General features: G+C 48.2%; 1 protein-coding gene across 7 annotated transcripts in view; it reads right to left on the bottom strand.

Moving 5' to 3' along the window:
• LOC147881219 (Ppx-GppA phosphatase) overlaps positions 1 to 13,529 on the bottom strand; it is a 65,998-nt gene extending 52,469 nt beyond the window's left edge. For 5 of the 7 annotated variants that reach the window (XR_015540465.1, XR_015540464.1, XR_015540466.1 and 2 more), the window contains exons 1-2: positions 13,004 to 13,528; positions 11,741 to 12,822 (exon numbers count right to left, since the gene is read on the bottom strand). Coding sequence is in view for 2 of the 7 variants with exons in the window: in XM_087369894.1 (XP_087226020.1) it covers positions 11,741 to 12,822; positions 13,004 to 13,433 (1,512 nt within the window). In the remaining 5 variants the exon portion in view is untranslated. Of the gene's footprint in view, positions 1 to 11,740; positions 12,833 to 13,003 lie in introns of all 7 variants that reach the window. The other 2 variants (XR_015540468.1, XM_087369895.1) reach the window with 2 other exon arrangements.
• Between the last annotated feature and the right edge of the window lie 773 nt (positions 13,530 to 14,302).

Genomic DNA, 14,302 nt, shown 5'->3' with positions numbered 1-14,302 from the left:
TCAGGAAAAGGTTCGATGTATGTTGTCTTATGCTGCATTACCCCATGGCTTTTGGGCAGAAGCCGTGCAAACAGCAGTTCACATTATTAACAGGTCACCAAATAAGGCTTTGGAGTTGAAAGTGCCAGAGGAGGTGTGGTCTGGCAAGCCACCCTCATATAAGCACTTACGTGTATTTGGCTGCGAGTGCTTTGCTCATGTACGCAAAGATCTACGCACCAAACTGGATCCAAAGTCTATCAGATGCATCTTTATGGGTTATGGTGACGAAGGTGAAATGGGGTACAGGTTATGGGATCCCGTTAAACGGAAGATTATACGCAGCAATGATGTCATCTTTAAAGAAGATAGTGTACACAAGGAACCCGTGCAACCTGTGGAATACAGGAGGGTTATTTATGATGATGTTGGACAGCAAAGAATGCCCATTTATATGCAGCAGCAGCCTGCTGCAGATCACCCTGTTCCAGAGGGTATACAGGCTGAAAATCAGCCAGATAATTTTGCCAGTCATCACCACTGGATGTGCCAACAGATGGGGCTGTAGTACAGCCAGATATGGTGGTACAGCCACCCGTCATGCATGAAGAACAGGCTGGACAGCAGTCTAATCCGGAACATTTTGTTAGGAGGAGCACCCGTGCACAACGGCCTCCTGCCAGGTTTGTTCCAGGAGCCAATAATGTGGCTGATTTTATCATGCTGACAGATTGTGGTGAGCCTTCCAGCTTCAAGGAAGCTATGGGAAGAGCAGAGAAAAAGAAGTGGGAGAAAGCCATGCAGTCAGAAATGGACTCCCTACTTCAGAATGATACATGGGACTTGGTGCAGCTACCTACGGGCAGAAAGGTTTTGCCATGCAAGTGGGTTTACAAAGTCAAAGTGGATTCAAATGCTTTACCTCGGTATAAGGCCAGATTGGTTGCCAAGGGATTTAAGCAGGAGAAGGGCATTGACTTTGATGAGATTTTTTCCCCGGTAGTCAAGATGACTACTTTGAGAGCAGTGTTAGCTCTTGTTGCTCATGAGGACATGCATTTATGTCAGATGGATGTGAAGACTGCTTTTCTTCACGGAGATCTACATGATGAGATCTGTTAAAGGGAAAGAACAGCTTGTGTGTAAGCTCAAAAGGAGCTTGTATGGACTCAAGCAAGCGCCAAGGGAATGGTACAAGAAGTTTGATGCCTTCATGCAGTCCCAAGGGTATCATCGGTGTGAGACCGATCATTGCTTGTACACCAAACGGGCAAAGGATGGCAGTTTGATGCTACTCATTCTATATGTGGATGACATGCTTATTGCCAGTAAATCTCAGCATGAGATTAGTGCTTTGAAGAAACAACTGCATAAGTCTTTTGACATGAAAGACTTGGGTGATGCAAATCATATTCTTGGCATGCGTATTACTCGTGACAGGTCCAAGGGACTTTTGTTTCTGTCACAGAAAGAGTATATTGACAAAGTACTGCAGAGGTTTAAAATGGAGGGGGGGAAGTCCATTAGTACCCCGTTGCCTCCACATTTAAAACTCAGCAGTAAGGACAGCCCCAGATCAGATGATGATAAGGCTGAAATGGCCAAGGTTCCGTATGCATCTGCAGTTGGATCTTTGATGTATGCCATGGTTGCCACTCGTCCGGATATTGCTTTTGCGGTGGGAGTCATCAGCAGGTATATGGCAAATCCAGGCAAGCGGCATTGGAAAGCAGTGAAAGGTGTCTTGAGGTATCTCAAGGGTACCAAAGACTTGTGCATATGCTATGGTAGGCAGGATGCATTGGTGCATGGTTTTACAGATTCAGACTATGCAGGGAATGCGGATAACCGGAAGTCTACTACCGGTTATATTTTCACATTTGCAGGAGGTGCTATATCATGGGTGTCTCGATTGCAGAAATGCGTTGCACTGTCAACCACAGAAGCTGAATATGTTGCTGCCACTGAGGCTTGCAAGGAAGCAATATGGCTTACTCGGCTGGTGGGAGATTTGGGCATTACAAGAGATATGCCAGTTTTGCATTGTGATAGTCAGAGTGCTATCATGTTGGCAAAGAATCCGGTCTTTCATCAGAAGACCAAGCACATAGAAGTAAAATATCATTTCATCAGGGAGGTACTGGAAGACAAGCGACTTGAGCTTGTGAAAGTACATACTGATGATAATCCTGCAGATTTGCTCACTAAGAGCTTGCCTACAGAGCGGTTTGCACATTGCCGCCACATCATGGGATTAGGATGAGACCATTCTTATTTTATGGTCTTGTATACAGTAACTGTATATTGCTGTAATTTTTATTCTTTTCTCCCCTTTAGGCACATTGGCCTTTAGGTGGGAGGTTGTTGGGGTAAAGGCACATTGCCAACCCCTCTTTAAAAGATAGGACACCTATGATTGTCCTAAGACAGTCATAGGGTAAACCTAATCCTAATAAAACATAAGTGAGTTTGTGGTGTGGCTCACTCTCTCTTCACACCCGCACTAGAGTGTCACTCTCTCTCACTCTCACTCTCTTGCTCTCTTCCACTACTCTCCCCCTCTCAGAGACGACTTTAAGCAACTCATAGTCATTTCAGTTCTTATTGGCAGAAAGTCCAAGATGGGAGCTCCATGGTGGACCAGGACTCAGGGATTGCGCCACCTACGGTACAGGCGGCGGGAGGTCAATGGATGATTAGGAATGGCTTGCTGTTCCGGAATGGAAAGATATGTGTGCCAAATGTTTCGGATCTTCGATCCAAGATTCTCTGGGAGTGTCATGATGCTCCTAGTGCTAGACATCCAGGTATACATCGGACTCTGTCTCTTGTGAAGCATACCTTTTATTGGCCTAAGATGCGTGCATTTATTGAAAACTATGTGGTAGGTTGCCGGGTTTGTCAGGTTACTAAGGTAGAACGCCTTAGAAGCGCGGGTTTATTACAACCATTGCAAATGCCCTGTAATAAATGGGAAAGTATTTCCATGGATTTTAATAAGGGTTTGCCTAGAACGCGCAAGGGTCATGACTCCATTTGGGTCATAGTGGACCGTCTGACAAGAATGGCTAGATTCTTACCTACTAGAACAACCATCTCAGCTGTTCAACTGGCTCACGAGTTTGTGGACCACTTCTTTGAGCTGTATGGTTTGCCCTCTGACATAGTCAGCGACAGGGACTCGAAGTTTACAAGTAGCTTTTGGACACTTGTTTTTGAGGAGTTAGAAACTACTCTAGCTATGAGTTCCTCAAATCATGCACAATATGATGGCAGTAGAGAGAAGGTCAACCAATTGGTTGAAGATATGCTTTGAGCATATGTTTCCAAGAGACAGTCTTCATGGAAAGATTATCTACCTATGATAGAATTTGCTTATAACAGTGCAAAGCATTTGAGTACTGGTTACAGTCCCTTTATGCTTATGTACGGGTTTCAACCTAAGTCACCAGTTATGGTTGGGTTAAAGGGAATCCAAAATGATGTTGCAACGACATTCTTACAAGACATGCAAGAAATGTTGCAGTTTGCCAAGGAGTCTATTGGAAGTACCCAAGATCGGGACAGATTTTATGCTAATAGACATCGTTCACCTAGAGAGTTCTTTGAAGGAACGATGGTATATTTGCGTATTCCCAAGGAATCCAAGAGCCTGAGTACTAGTTTGGTTCCGAAGTTATCCCCCAGATACTATGGTCCGTTCAAGGTTATTAAAAGAATTGGACCAGTTGCATATAGACTAGAATTGCCTCCTGATGTTAAAGTACACCCAGTATTTCATGTCAGTAGACCGAAAGAGTTACTGGGTGCGGATGACCAACTTGTTTCACCTCAAGAGATAATAGAAGTTACAGATTTGACTTTTATTCCACACGAACCTGAGAGTATTCTTGAATTTCGTGAAAGACAAATTCGTAATAGAACTATCACGGAATACAAGATCAAGTGGAAGGATCGTGTTGAGGAAGATGCTACATGGGAGACATTACAGAACCTCTAGAGAACATTCCCGGGTTTTTTAGCAAACTCAGGAGTGAGTTCTTGGAGGAGGGGAAGTATGTCATATACACGGATGGGTATCCAACGTGTACTGGGTACACAAGACTAGCTCAGGTAGCCTGGGGAGGCTTAGAGCTAGGCAGGCTTGATTCTCGGGTTGAGTGGCAAGGGTACGAACCAGTTAGAGGTCTTCGCTATTTTTGGCGCATTGGGCCCGAGTCTATATAAGGGGCCCAAAGGTTCAGTTCTCAGAGAACCGATGGGATCAAGTCTCATTCCCACGTGCTAGGTCTAATCCTGGATTGAGTCGCGGAGGCGCGCCCGCATCATAGCGTAGCCCAAGGCCCAGCAACAGATCCCAAGCTTCACAGTGCCACCTGGTGGTATGGGACACCAAGCTGGTTAGGATCTGGTTGGGAGTTCATGCCAGTAGTTCAGCTCATGGCTCGGAGGGGACATCTCCTGATTTGGGATCGCATCCCGTAGATGTCATGGTTGGGTGGTGAGCAGCCTGCTCAGTTTCGTCACGTTTGGTGTGTTCTTGTGCTTGCTTGCAGGTCAAAGGTTTCAAGAGTGCTGGGGTAATCTGTATGTGCTTTTGAAGCATCTTCATGACAAGTATGCTAGGTGGGATCAACACTTACATGACCCAGGTGGTGCCACGACTTATGGGGACAAGGACTGTTGGAATGGTCACCTCCCCATCTGTAAGCCCCCAAATGAGGAGAGCGTGGGGGAGGGAGACCTAGGGCAGGATGTGCCCAAGAGGAAAAGAAGAGAGGGGGCTGCCACATGGGCAGCACCTCACATCAAAGAACATGGAAGGTACCCGGAGCTAGGATGGATCTGCATGGTGCTGACATCAGCAGTGTATGGAATTGTACAGTGCTGGAGAAGAGACTGGCAGAGGGCAGAACCAGCAGGACAAACAGGCGCTGACATGGCAGGTCAGGAGCGCAGGTGTACAGGGCTGCATGGGGCCTGGTAGAGCAGCAAATGGGGCTGTCAGTGGGCAGTGGCATGCCTTATATAGGCTGGGCCCCTGCCTTGATTGGAGGGCCAAAAGCCCTAGAAGTGTGGGCCAAAGGGCCCTAGTTTTGTGAGCCCTTAAAGGGCTGGTTGGGCTGAGCCAACCAGGTCTGTTGGGCCAGCCAACCTGGTCTGTCCAGTCGGCCCAGATTGGGACAGACTGGTCGGGTTTTTGACAGGCCCCTAGGCCTATAAAAGGAGGGGCTTCATGCCCCATTATAGATCCAACAGTTCAGCAATAGCAGGAGCAGACAGGATCAGCCAGGAGCCGCTCCCTTGGGCCTCACACTGGGGGTGAAGGAGAGTTGAAGGTGAGCTGCAGACTGAGTTCCTAGAGGCTGGACCTTGGCTGTCTTCTAGGGCAGCAAGGTGTTGTGATCATCATACCTTCTGGAGCAGCCATTCACAAGCAGGTTGGAGCAATGGAACAGGGACCTGTGTGCTGCAGACAAAGCTTGGCAGGGGCTGCCCACCTAGGCTGATTCACAGGCAGTAAGGTGGAGAAGAACACACTGGACGGAAAGTCTACAGACGCTCGAGGTGGAGCACGCGGACTCGAGTCTAGAGATAGCCAGCAGATTGGAGAAGGACCTTGTGGTTAGATCAGAGGACCACACCATGGGTGGAACTCTGGATCTATCTCTTTTGTATTGTGTCCATAGTTTTGGTCGGAAATATATATTTTGGTGGTTTCTCTATCTGGCTGGTTCATTGTCTATTGATGAGTCTGCACACCTATTTTATGCACATAAGTAAAGAAGTTTGTGATTCCACACCCACACCGCACACTGTGTGAGCTCCTGGGCATTACTATAAGTCTTCCGCTGTGTGTACCCTCTGTTGGGTCATTTCTATCAAGGACTACCTTATTTTTCCTTTTGACCCGGGTGGAATATGTTTCTCCGTTTTGCAGCAGCAAGGAGCCTTTGTTTCCAGCCACCACTTGCAATTTTGAGGGCAAAATTATATTGAAGGCCAAGATCAGGCCACGTTAGTGAGGGTTAGGCCTGATTTGGCTTAGGGGATTTTTAGGCCTAGAGGGGGGGCAAAAAGGAGATATAGTAAAGGGAGACTCAGACTATATAAGTCCACCTCCACGCCTTTGTACACACCTTTTGATGTGACATCTAATCCTATCTACTCTCCCTCCTCCTTCCTGCTTCCTGCTGCCTACGCTCACAATATAGAGAAGGGAGAAGGGGCAGATTTGGAGATGGGGAGAGAATAGCAGAAGGAAGGGAGGAGAAGAGAGAAGAAGGGGAAGGAAAGAGGAAGAGAGAGAAGGATGAGGGGATAGAGAGATAGAGAGAGGGAGCTTGAACAAGAAAGACCTTGTCTTTGGATCCGTTGTATCTCTTCTTCTGGGCTTCCTGATGTAGAAGCAGAAGTACTATCTCCTTGAAAGTCAGTGGAGCCGTCTATTGCCATATATATGGGGAGCATGCTAAGGAATAGCCTAGAATCCTTGCCAAATCCGCCTGTTGACCAACCGCAGAGAGTTCAGCCCTCGGCACCTTTATCTTGGTGATGTGCTCCTAAGCTGAGTCGCCTCATCCACGTGCATGTTCTACAACTCTGCGGCAGTCTAGCAGCCATGATGAGGATGTGAAGGGCTTAGGAAGTTGTACACCTGCCTAAATCTGGATCACACTCCTTCTTGCAAGGGTACCTGTCCTTCAATCGTAGAAGTCAATTTCTACAAGCTGAACCAAGATCTCCTTTCACAAGGTTCTCCCCTTCAAGGTTCCAATACTTGTAGATCTCCCTCAAGGCTCTGATACCACGTTAGAAAAATGAGGTGGAGGTTGCTTGCTACAGCTATGCGAATCACACAGTGCTAATTTCTCAAATCCAACTCTTCCTTAGTATGAACTAGTGTAGAGAGAGAAGGATGTGCAGACAGTCAATACAGTGGAAACGGTAATATGTGTTTGTCCAAAGATGGAGCAAACCATTTACATAATGTGGACAAGTGTGCCACCATCTATGAGCAGAGTGCTGCCTTGATGTGGACCCCTGTGGCTTCAAAAATTTGTTCTCCTACCTATAGAGAAACGATAGAGAAACCATAGGGTTTGCAGTGGAGCGATCAGAAAATAGACAATACTCAGATACAACTGAAGAACGGAACTCAGAAAACATAGTGCCTGTCGGTAATATGAAAAACTGAATACAAGAACCTCAAGCCATCGTGTCTGAAGGACCATGGCTGAGGTGAATCTGTAGAGAGACAGTAGAAAAGATAGCAGCAGAGGGAGCGTCACGCAGTCCTCCGTGTAGCTCAATGATGAAGGATGATGGGAGCTGGAGCTGCCCTTGGAGATGGCTGAAACCAGCATGCTCTGAGGAAGGAACCTTCAGGCTATCTGGAATAGCAATATGATGAAGAAAAGGAACTGATCTAGGGCAGAAGGAGCTGTTCTGTAGCAGAGGAGCAGAAGGGGACAGATCTGGAGCAGGATGGGACAGATCTGGAGTAGAAGGATCTGATCTGGAGAAGAGGAGCAGAAGGGACAGATCTGGAGTAGGATGGGACAGATCTGGAGCAGAAGGAGCTGAGCTGAAGTAGAGGAGCAGATCTGAGCAGAGGAGCAGAAGTTGGGAGCAGTTCTTGGAGTAGAGGATGGAGCAGCCAGGAGGCATGAAGGAAAGGCAGAAGAGGAGGCAGCAGTGGAGAGGAGAGGTAGATGGGGCAGGCGGGCCTGCAGCAAAAGATGGAGGAGATGAGGAGCAGCTGCAGGTCCTGTCCTGTCCAGTAAGAGTGCTAAGGAAGAGTGAGGGCAGAGGCCTCTTATAGGCCAGACCTAGCTGGTCGGCCAGCTGGTCGGTGGGCCTGCCAACTGGTCGGCCAGCTGGTCGGTTGGGCCTGCCAGCTGGTCGGTAGGCCTACCAACTGGTCGGCCAACTGGTCGGCCAGATCTGGTCGGCCAGACCAGCTGGACATTCTGGCCATTTGTTTGGCTGAGAGAGCTGGCCTTTTGGCTGGCCTGTGAGCTATTTGGATTGCCCCGTAAAGTGGGAATTGCTTAGTTGCTGAATACCCCCTCTCAATTGCCAATTTGGAGGGGCAAACATTGTGTGCTTGGAGCTTCGTGTAGGGATGTCGATGGTGGTGCTGGCTATTCCTGTGAAATGCCCAATAGAAGGTCACAAGAGGAGTGCCCTTGCAAGGGAATTGTTCACTTCCTCAAGTGGCGTAGTTACACGTATGATACCAGATAAGAATACTGTGAAGCTTGAGAGAATAAGCCACCCCCTCTCACCGCCGAAAAAGGTGGAGGAAAGTGCAAAGGGAAAGAACAAATTTGTCGTAGCAGTACTGATAATCCAGAGAGGTCGGAGCTGAACAGTGAGCCAGTGTGTGTCCGATCTTGGACCTCGGGAGAGAGGAGTCTATCCCCACCTCCATGCAGGTAGAAGATTCGAAACAACAGACATCTAGACACATGTGAACAGAAAGGGTCCCGCCTAGGGAGAACTTGTAGATCCTGGAAGTCGATGCTAATGGAGGTAGAGGTGAAATGTCATGACCCCCTCTTTCGAAGGAATGGGAAGTGTCAAGCCAGAAACCTAGAAAAGGAGGGAGGGATGGTAGTAGAAGATGGAGGTAAGAAAGGGAGGGAGGGATGGCAGTAGAAGATGGAGTTCTGAAAGGGAGGGAGGGATGGGAGTAGAAGATGGAGTTCTCTCCCTTAGTGCGCAGCGGAATGAAGAGGAAACTGATATGTTCATAGGAGTGATGCTCCCTGTACCTATGGCCTCCATGAAGAAGCAGGATCTTTAGAAACCATAGGGTTTGCAGTGGAGCGATCAGAAAATAGACAATACTCAGATACAACTGAAGAACGGAACTCAGAAAACATAGTGCCTGTCGGTAATATGAAAAACTGAATACAAGAACCTCAAGCCATCGTGTCTGAAGGACCGTGGCTGAGGTGAATCTGTAGAGAGACAGTAGAAAAGATAGCAGCAGAGGGAGCGTCACGCAGTCCTCCGTGTAGCTCAATGATGAAGGATGATGGGAGCTGGAGCTGCCCTTGGAGATGGCTGAAACCAGCATGCTCTGAGGAAGGAACCTTCAGGCTATCTGGAATAGCAATATGATGAAGAAAAGGAACTGATCTAGGGCAGAAGGAGCTGTTCTGTAGCAGAGGAGCAGAAGGGGACAGATCTGGAGCAGGATGGGACAGATCTGGAGTAGAAGGATCTGATCTGGAGAAGAGGAGCAGAAGGGGACAGATCTGGAGTAGGATGGGACAGATCTGGAGCAGAAGGAGCTGAGCTGAAGTAGAGGAGCAGATCTGAGCAGAGGAGCAGAAGTTGGGAGCAGTTCTTGGAGTAGAGGATGGAGCAGCCAGGAGGCATGAAGGAAAGGCAGAAGAGGAGGCAGCAGTGGAGAGGAGAGGTAGATGGAGCAGGCGGGCCTGCAGCAAAAGATGGAGGAGATGAGGAGCAGCTGCAGGTCCTGTCCTGTCCAGTAAGAGTGCTAAGGAAGAGTGAGGGCAGAGGCCTCTTATAGGCCAGACCTAGCTGGTCGGCCAGCTGGTCGGTGGGCCTGCCAACTGGTCGGCCAGCTGGTCGGTTGGGCCTGCCAGCTGGTCGGTAGGCCTGCCAGCTGGTCGGCCAACTGGTCGGCCAGACCAGCTGGACATTCTGGCCATTTGTTTGGCTGAGAGAGCTGGCCTTTTGGCTGGCCTGTGAGCTATTTGGATTGCCCCGTAAAGTGGGAATTGCTTAGTTGCTGAATACTACCTCCCTGTGGGCAACTTCAAAACACTTCAGCCTATGTTGCTCTCCTAGAGCCTATGTGAGCATTGTTGTGGTGTTCCATGGACACTCCTTGCTGCTGCTCTTCCTGGAGAAGACCTGTACATGAGTGCTCCACTGTTTGCTGCTCTGGAACTGCAGCCAGTCTCTGAGAACCTGTAAACCCTGATCACAGTGTACTGCTTTTAACCTTCTAGACGATATGCAAGCTGTACTGCTAAGCATATGGATGATCCCTCAGCCTCGCTGCTGCCCTGGTAGACAGCCAGAGCTTGGTGGCTTGGTAGAATGATAGGATACCAAGAGCCCAAGGCTGAGGACCTTGGAAAACTTCCAGAAATGACCCGACCCAGTCCGTAAATCTACAGAGTGGCCAAGTTGCTGGTGCATAAAATCCTCCAATTGTTGCACAAACTTGCCACGTGTACTGCGTCTGTCTGCTGATTATTCCAGCACTGCCCCGACCTCCAAATCAGCTCCAAAATGCTGCAGTATGCTGCACATTTCTGCAGACATCTGTTGACCTGACAGCTCCATCTGGCTGTCTTTGAAGGGTTTCTTCTTCTCCAGAGTCCAGACTGATGCTGCTCCAGTCACAGTCATCTGACACTTTTCCATGCAGTCCTTGCTGGCCACACGGCAGCTAGCATGCTGCCCATGTGGCAGCCCTGCCAATGCATTCTGTTCTGTCCCCATGGCAGTCCATGTGAAACCTCTGCTGGTCACCTCCCCCATTCTCTCCTCATTTGGGGGGCCACAGACTCCAACATTCCTCCCAGCGCTAGTACTTCTGAAAATATCTAAACACAACTCAGCCTTCAAAGCCACAAGGAGACGGGTGTGCCGTGCTTCCTAGCAAGCGTATGCTTGCTATCTGTTGGAAAGTTTGCTAGCACGGCTGGTCCTTGCTGCTTTTCTTTGTCATGGAATCTTCTCTGCTCGTCCAGCCTCCTTCGATGACCACCACTAGGAGCCCTAGGCTTCAAGGCCTTTAGAAAATCCATGTCCTAGCCTTTTTGAAAAACTGGAGGGGGAAAAGGGGGGGACAGACTTCCTTTTCACCCCCTCTCAAACTCGTGGAACAAGATGGAGAAGAGATGAGAGATTTCTGACACACTAATATGAGCAGTTCAGGCTGACACAGAAAGAGGAAAACTGACAAACACACTCTCTCCTACATTTACAAAACCCAGAAACCTTTAAATGAAGACTAGTGGAGCTACAAGTCTCCCTTTAAGAAGCCACTGGCTTGATTCTTCAGCTCCACAATTGCGGCAAAGCTCAACACCATCAGTAGGCACCTTTGGCCAGCAAAGCTGCAAACAACCTCAAGCTATGTTAGGAATGGTGAGGGCACGAGCTCACTCTAAAGCTCTGACCATGTTGGAAGAGTGTGGAACTGGGAGAGGAGGAGATGAAGGCAGCCACCACACCAGGACATACAATATAGCACACTCTTCTATTCTCAAAATGAGGATACAAGCTTACATACATAACCTTACTAAGGAACCCTATTAAGCGCCCCCATCACTAGATGCACGTAGTGACCCATTTATGCTAGCCACCATCTCCCAGCCATTGTCGACAACATAGTTACAACCATGCACCGTCTTTCTCCTATGTGTAGATCTACTTCAATGCTCTCTTCATAAACTCCCACTTACTCTCAAACTAGGAAGGTCGAACCTCAGGTGTTCTTCTCATGTCAGATCTCGGTGTGCAATGTCCGTGGAGGATGGGCAGGGGTGCAGGACAGGGGGGTGGGGGAGGGGGTTCGCCGGCTGGGTTTCAAATACACAAGTTTGTAATAATCCCCTCATAAAAGTAAAAGACTTGGGGGCTCTAACTATTTTTATAAGGGGAAAAAAGGGGACAGTAATATATCGTGCCAGAAAATGGACAAGCCATGCATACCGTCAAAAAACCATTTGAAAAAACATTATTTACAGAATGTGAACCCACCAACCTTCGCAAGTTGTGTTGAATGAGAAGCAGAGACCAAATTTTGTCCAGTGTTAAACCTACTAGCAAGGCTGACTACTGATCTCTGTCGAAGATTTGTTGATGGCTCATACTTGTTACAGGATTTTGCTAAAGTATCCACAATAACCCCCTCCCGTAGAGCATACGGAGACACCCTCATCTTGTGAATGCCCATTGCTTTGAATATTTCTTCCAACAATATTGCTCCTGCAACTAAAACTTCTGCTCCGTTTTCAGTAAATCCAAACAATTTGGCACGGTGTTCGTTATTTTTTGCTTTGCAAAGTTTGTGTACAATGACAGCGAGTTCGTCCTGAGTGAACTCTCTCTCACGAAATCCACACAAACCAAGATTTGATTGTTCATTTATTGAAGCAGTAGTATAATACCCTTGATTCACTATCCGTTCAATACATTCGATTGTACCAGAGCTACCAATCGCTAGCTCAAAGCCTACATTCTGAACTTGATCCGCTACACCAGAATCTCGTAGAGCAATAGATATATAATTCCGCAGGTCATCTAACTGACATTTTTGCAATGGCCCCTTCCCGTTGCCGATAAAAAGTTCGGTAAGGCTCAAATGTCCAAGCTTCACAGATGTTGCGTAGATGGGTGCTCCCGCCCTACCCAAAACAAATTCTGTTGACCCACCCCCAATATCGACAGTCAGGACCATCTTGTTATGCACTGGCAAAGCTTGCAGAACACCCAGATAGATCAGACAAGCTTCTTCGTTCCCTGTAAGCACCTCCACCTCGATTCCTGTCTTCTCACGAAGGTTCCTCAGAAATGCTCCTCTATTTCCAGCCTCTCGTACTGCTGACGTTGCAACTACCCTCAGAGAAGCTTTATATGCCCCTGACAATGCCTTGAACCTCTTCAATGCTTCCAAAGCCCGTGCCTCTGCCTCTGGTGTTATGAGACTTAACCCACTTCCACTTCCCAATCGTATGTATTCTTTCTCAGAATCAACAACTTGAAATTCACCATGGCAATCAGCTTTGACCACGATCATATGAAATGAGTTTGTACCCATATCCACTGCTGCCAGCATCGTGCTCTCTGTATTTCACTAATGCAAGGTAAGCGATTAAAGCTTTAGCCCACAAAAGCAATGACAAAGACTTAACCCGGAGAATTGCAGCGCGGAATTCGATCATAGATTACACTGGCGAAGGAGGGTTCTTTTCCAAATCAAACCATGTAACGTAGTTCGTGTGATTCCTTTGGGGAGTATTTTTACCCCTTTCGGATTCAGGTCTCGAGTCGACTCCCGCAAACAAATCACAATATGAAGCGCCCACATCTTCCAGCGCAGGCATATCAGTCGATTTGTTTTGAACCTGCTCGTCGTCTTCGGGGAAAGCCTCTTCGCAGCTGGAACAAACTGGACGACGATGATTTGAATCGAGCGAGCATTGCTCCGGGGGGGGCCAGCTAGGGGAAGCAGAGGAAAGGCGGGCCAATTGCGAAGCGGAGCAGTGGAGGCGGGAGCTTGGGACGGGTGAAGCAGGGGAGGGGACAGGGGGAGGGAGGGGGGAGGGGGAAGAAGGCGGCGGCGGAGGAAAGCTACCAGAGCAGATGAGTTCCATGTGGCGTTTCATGGGGGGATCACGGAGGAGGTTGAGGCAGCCATGGGGGGGAGGGAAGGGGGGAGGGCGGAGGGAACGCATGGCGATGGAGCTCGAGAGGTGGTGTGGCTATGGCTATGGGTATCGCTATGACTATGGCTATGGAGCTTCACAGATGCAGTGCAGAGGAAGAATGAAAGGAAGAGGATGATGAGCTTGTTATTATGTGCCCAGTGAAGAAGGTGGTGACGCTTAGAGCCTCCCTTCCATCATCATCATCATCATCATCATGTCATCCTCATTATCATCATCATCATCATCACCATCACCATCACCATCACCAAAAGAGCATGCAGAGAGCACTCATGGCACGAGGTGGCATCCCTATGGAGATCGTGCAAGGTGGTGAGGCCATGCACGAGGCAAGTGAGCTTCTTTTACGAATTGAACGCGATCTACTTCATAGGGTCGTCAATGCTCCCTCCACCAAAGCAGTCATCATCATTATGTGATCCTCATCTCATCATGAATCATATCATCATGCAGAGCGACCGCATGGCAGTGCACCTCGAGATCGAGGGGCGGAGAGGCTATGGAGCTTGAGATGGAAAAGGAACAAGGGAAGGGATGAAGATGATGAGCTTGTTATTTGCCACGTGAAGATGGTGTGCTCAACAGGGTGCCAATGCTTAGAGCCTCCCTTCCAAAATCATCATCATCATCATCATATGTGAGCCTCATCTGATCATCATCACCACCATACATCATGTGATCCTCGTCTGACTTCGGTAAATCTTATTCCAGAACAAGAGGCAAGTCCAGCAAGATCATGCTCCATGTATTCAAATACAAAGTATCCCTCTACACTATGAGAGAAAATCCAAGGGAGTGGTTTGTATGATATACTTTTTGGTAAATGAAAATCAATGAGAGGACCAATCTTGTCAATAGAAAAACAAGGCTCATTTTGA

This window comes from Dipteris shenzhenensis, chromosome 31, assembly GCF_047967505.1.
Source record: "Dipteris shenzhenensis isolate YYH24624 ecotype China chromosome 31, Dip_SZ_1.0, whole genome shotgun sequence".
Taxonomy (NCBI): domain Eukaryota; kingdom Viridiplantae; phylum Streptophyta; class Polypodiopsida; order Gleicheniales; family Dipteridaceae; genus Dipteris; species Dipteris shenzhenensis.
The sequence above is the reverse complement of the archived record's forward strand: the minus strand, read 5'-3'. Positions and strand labels throughout refer to the sequence as shown.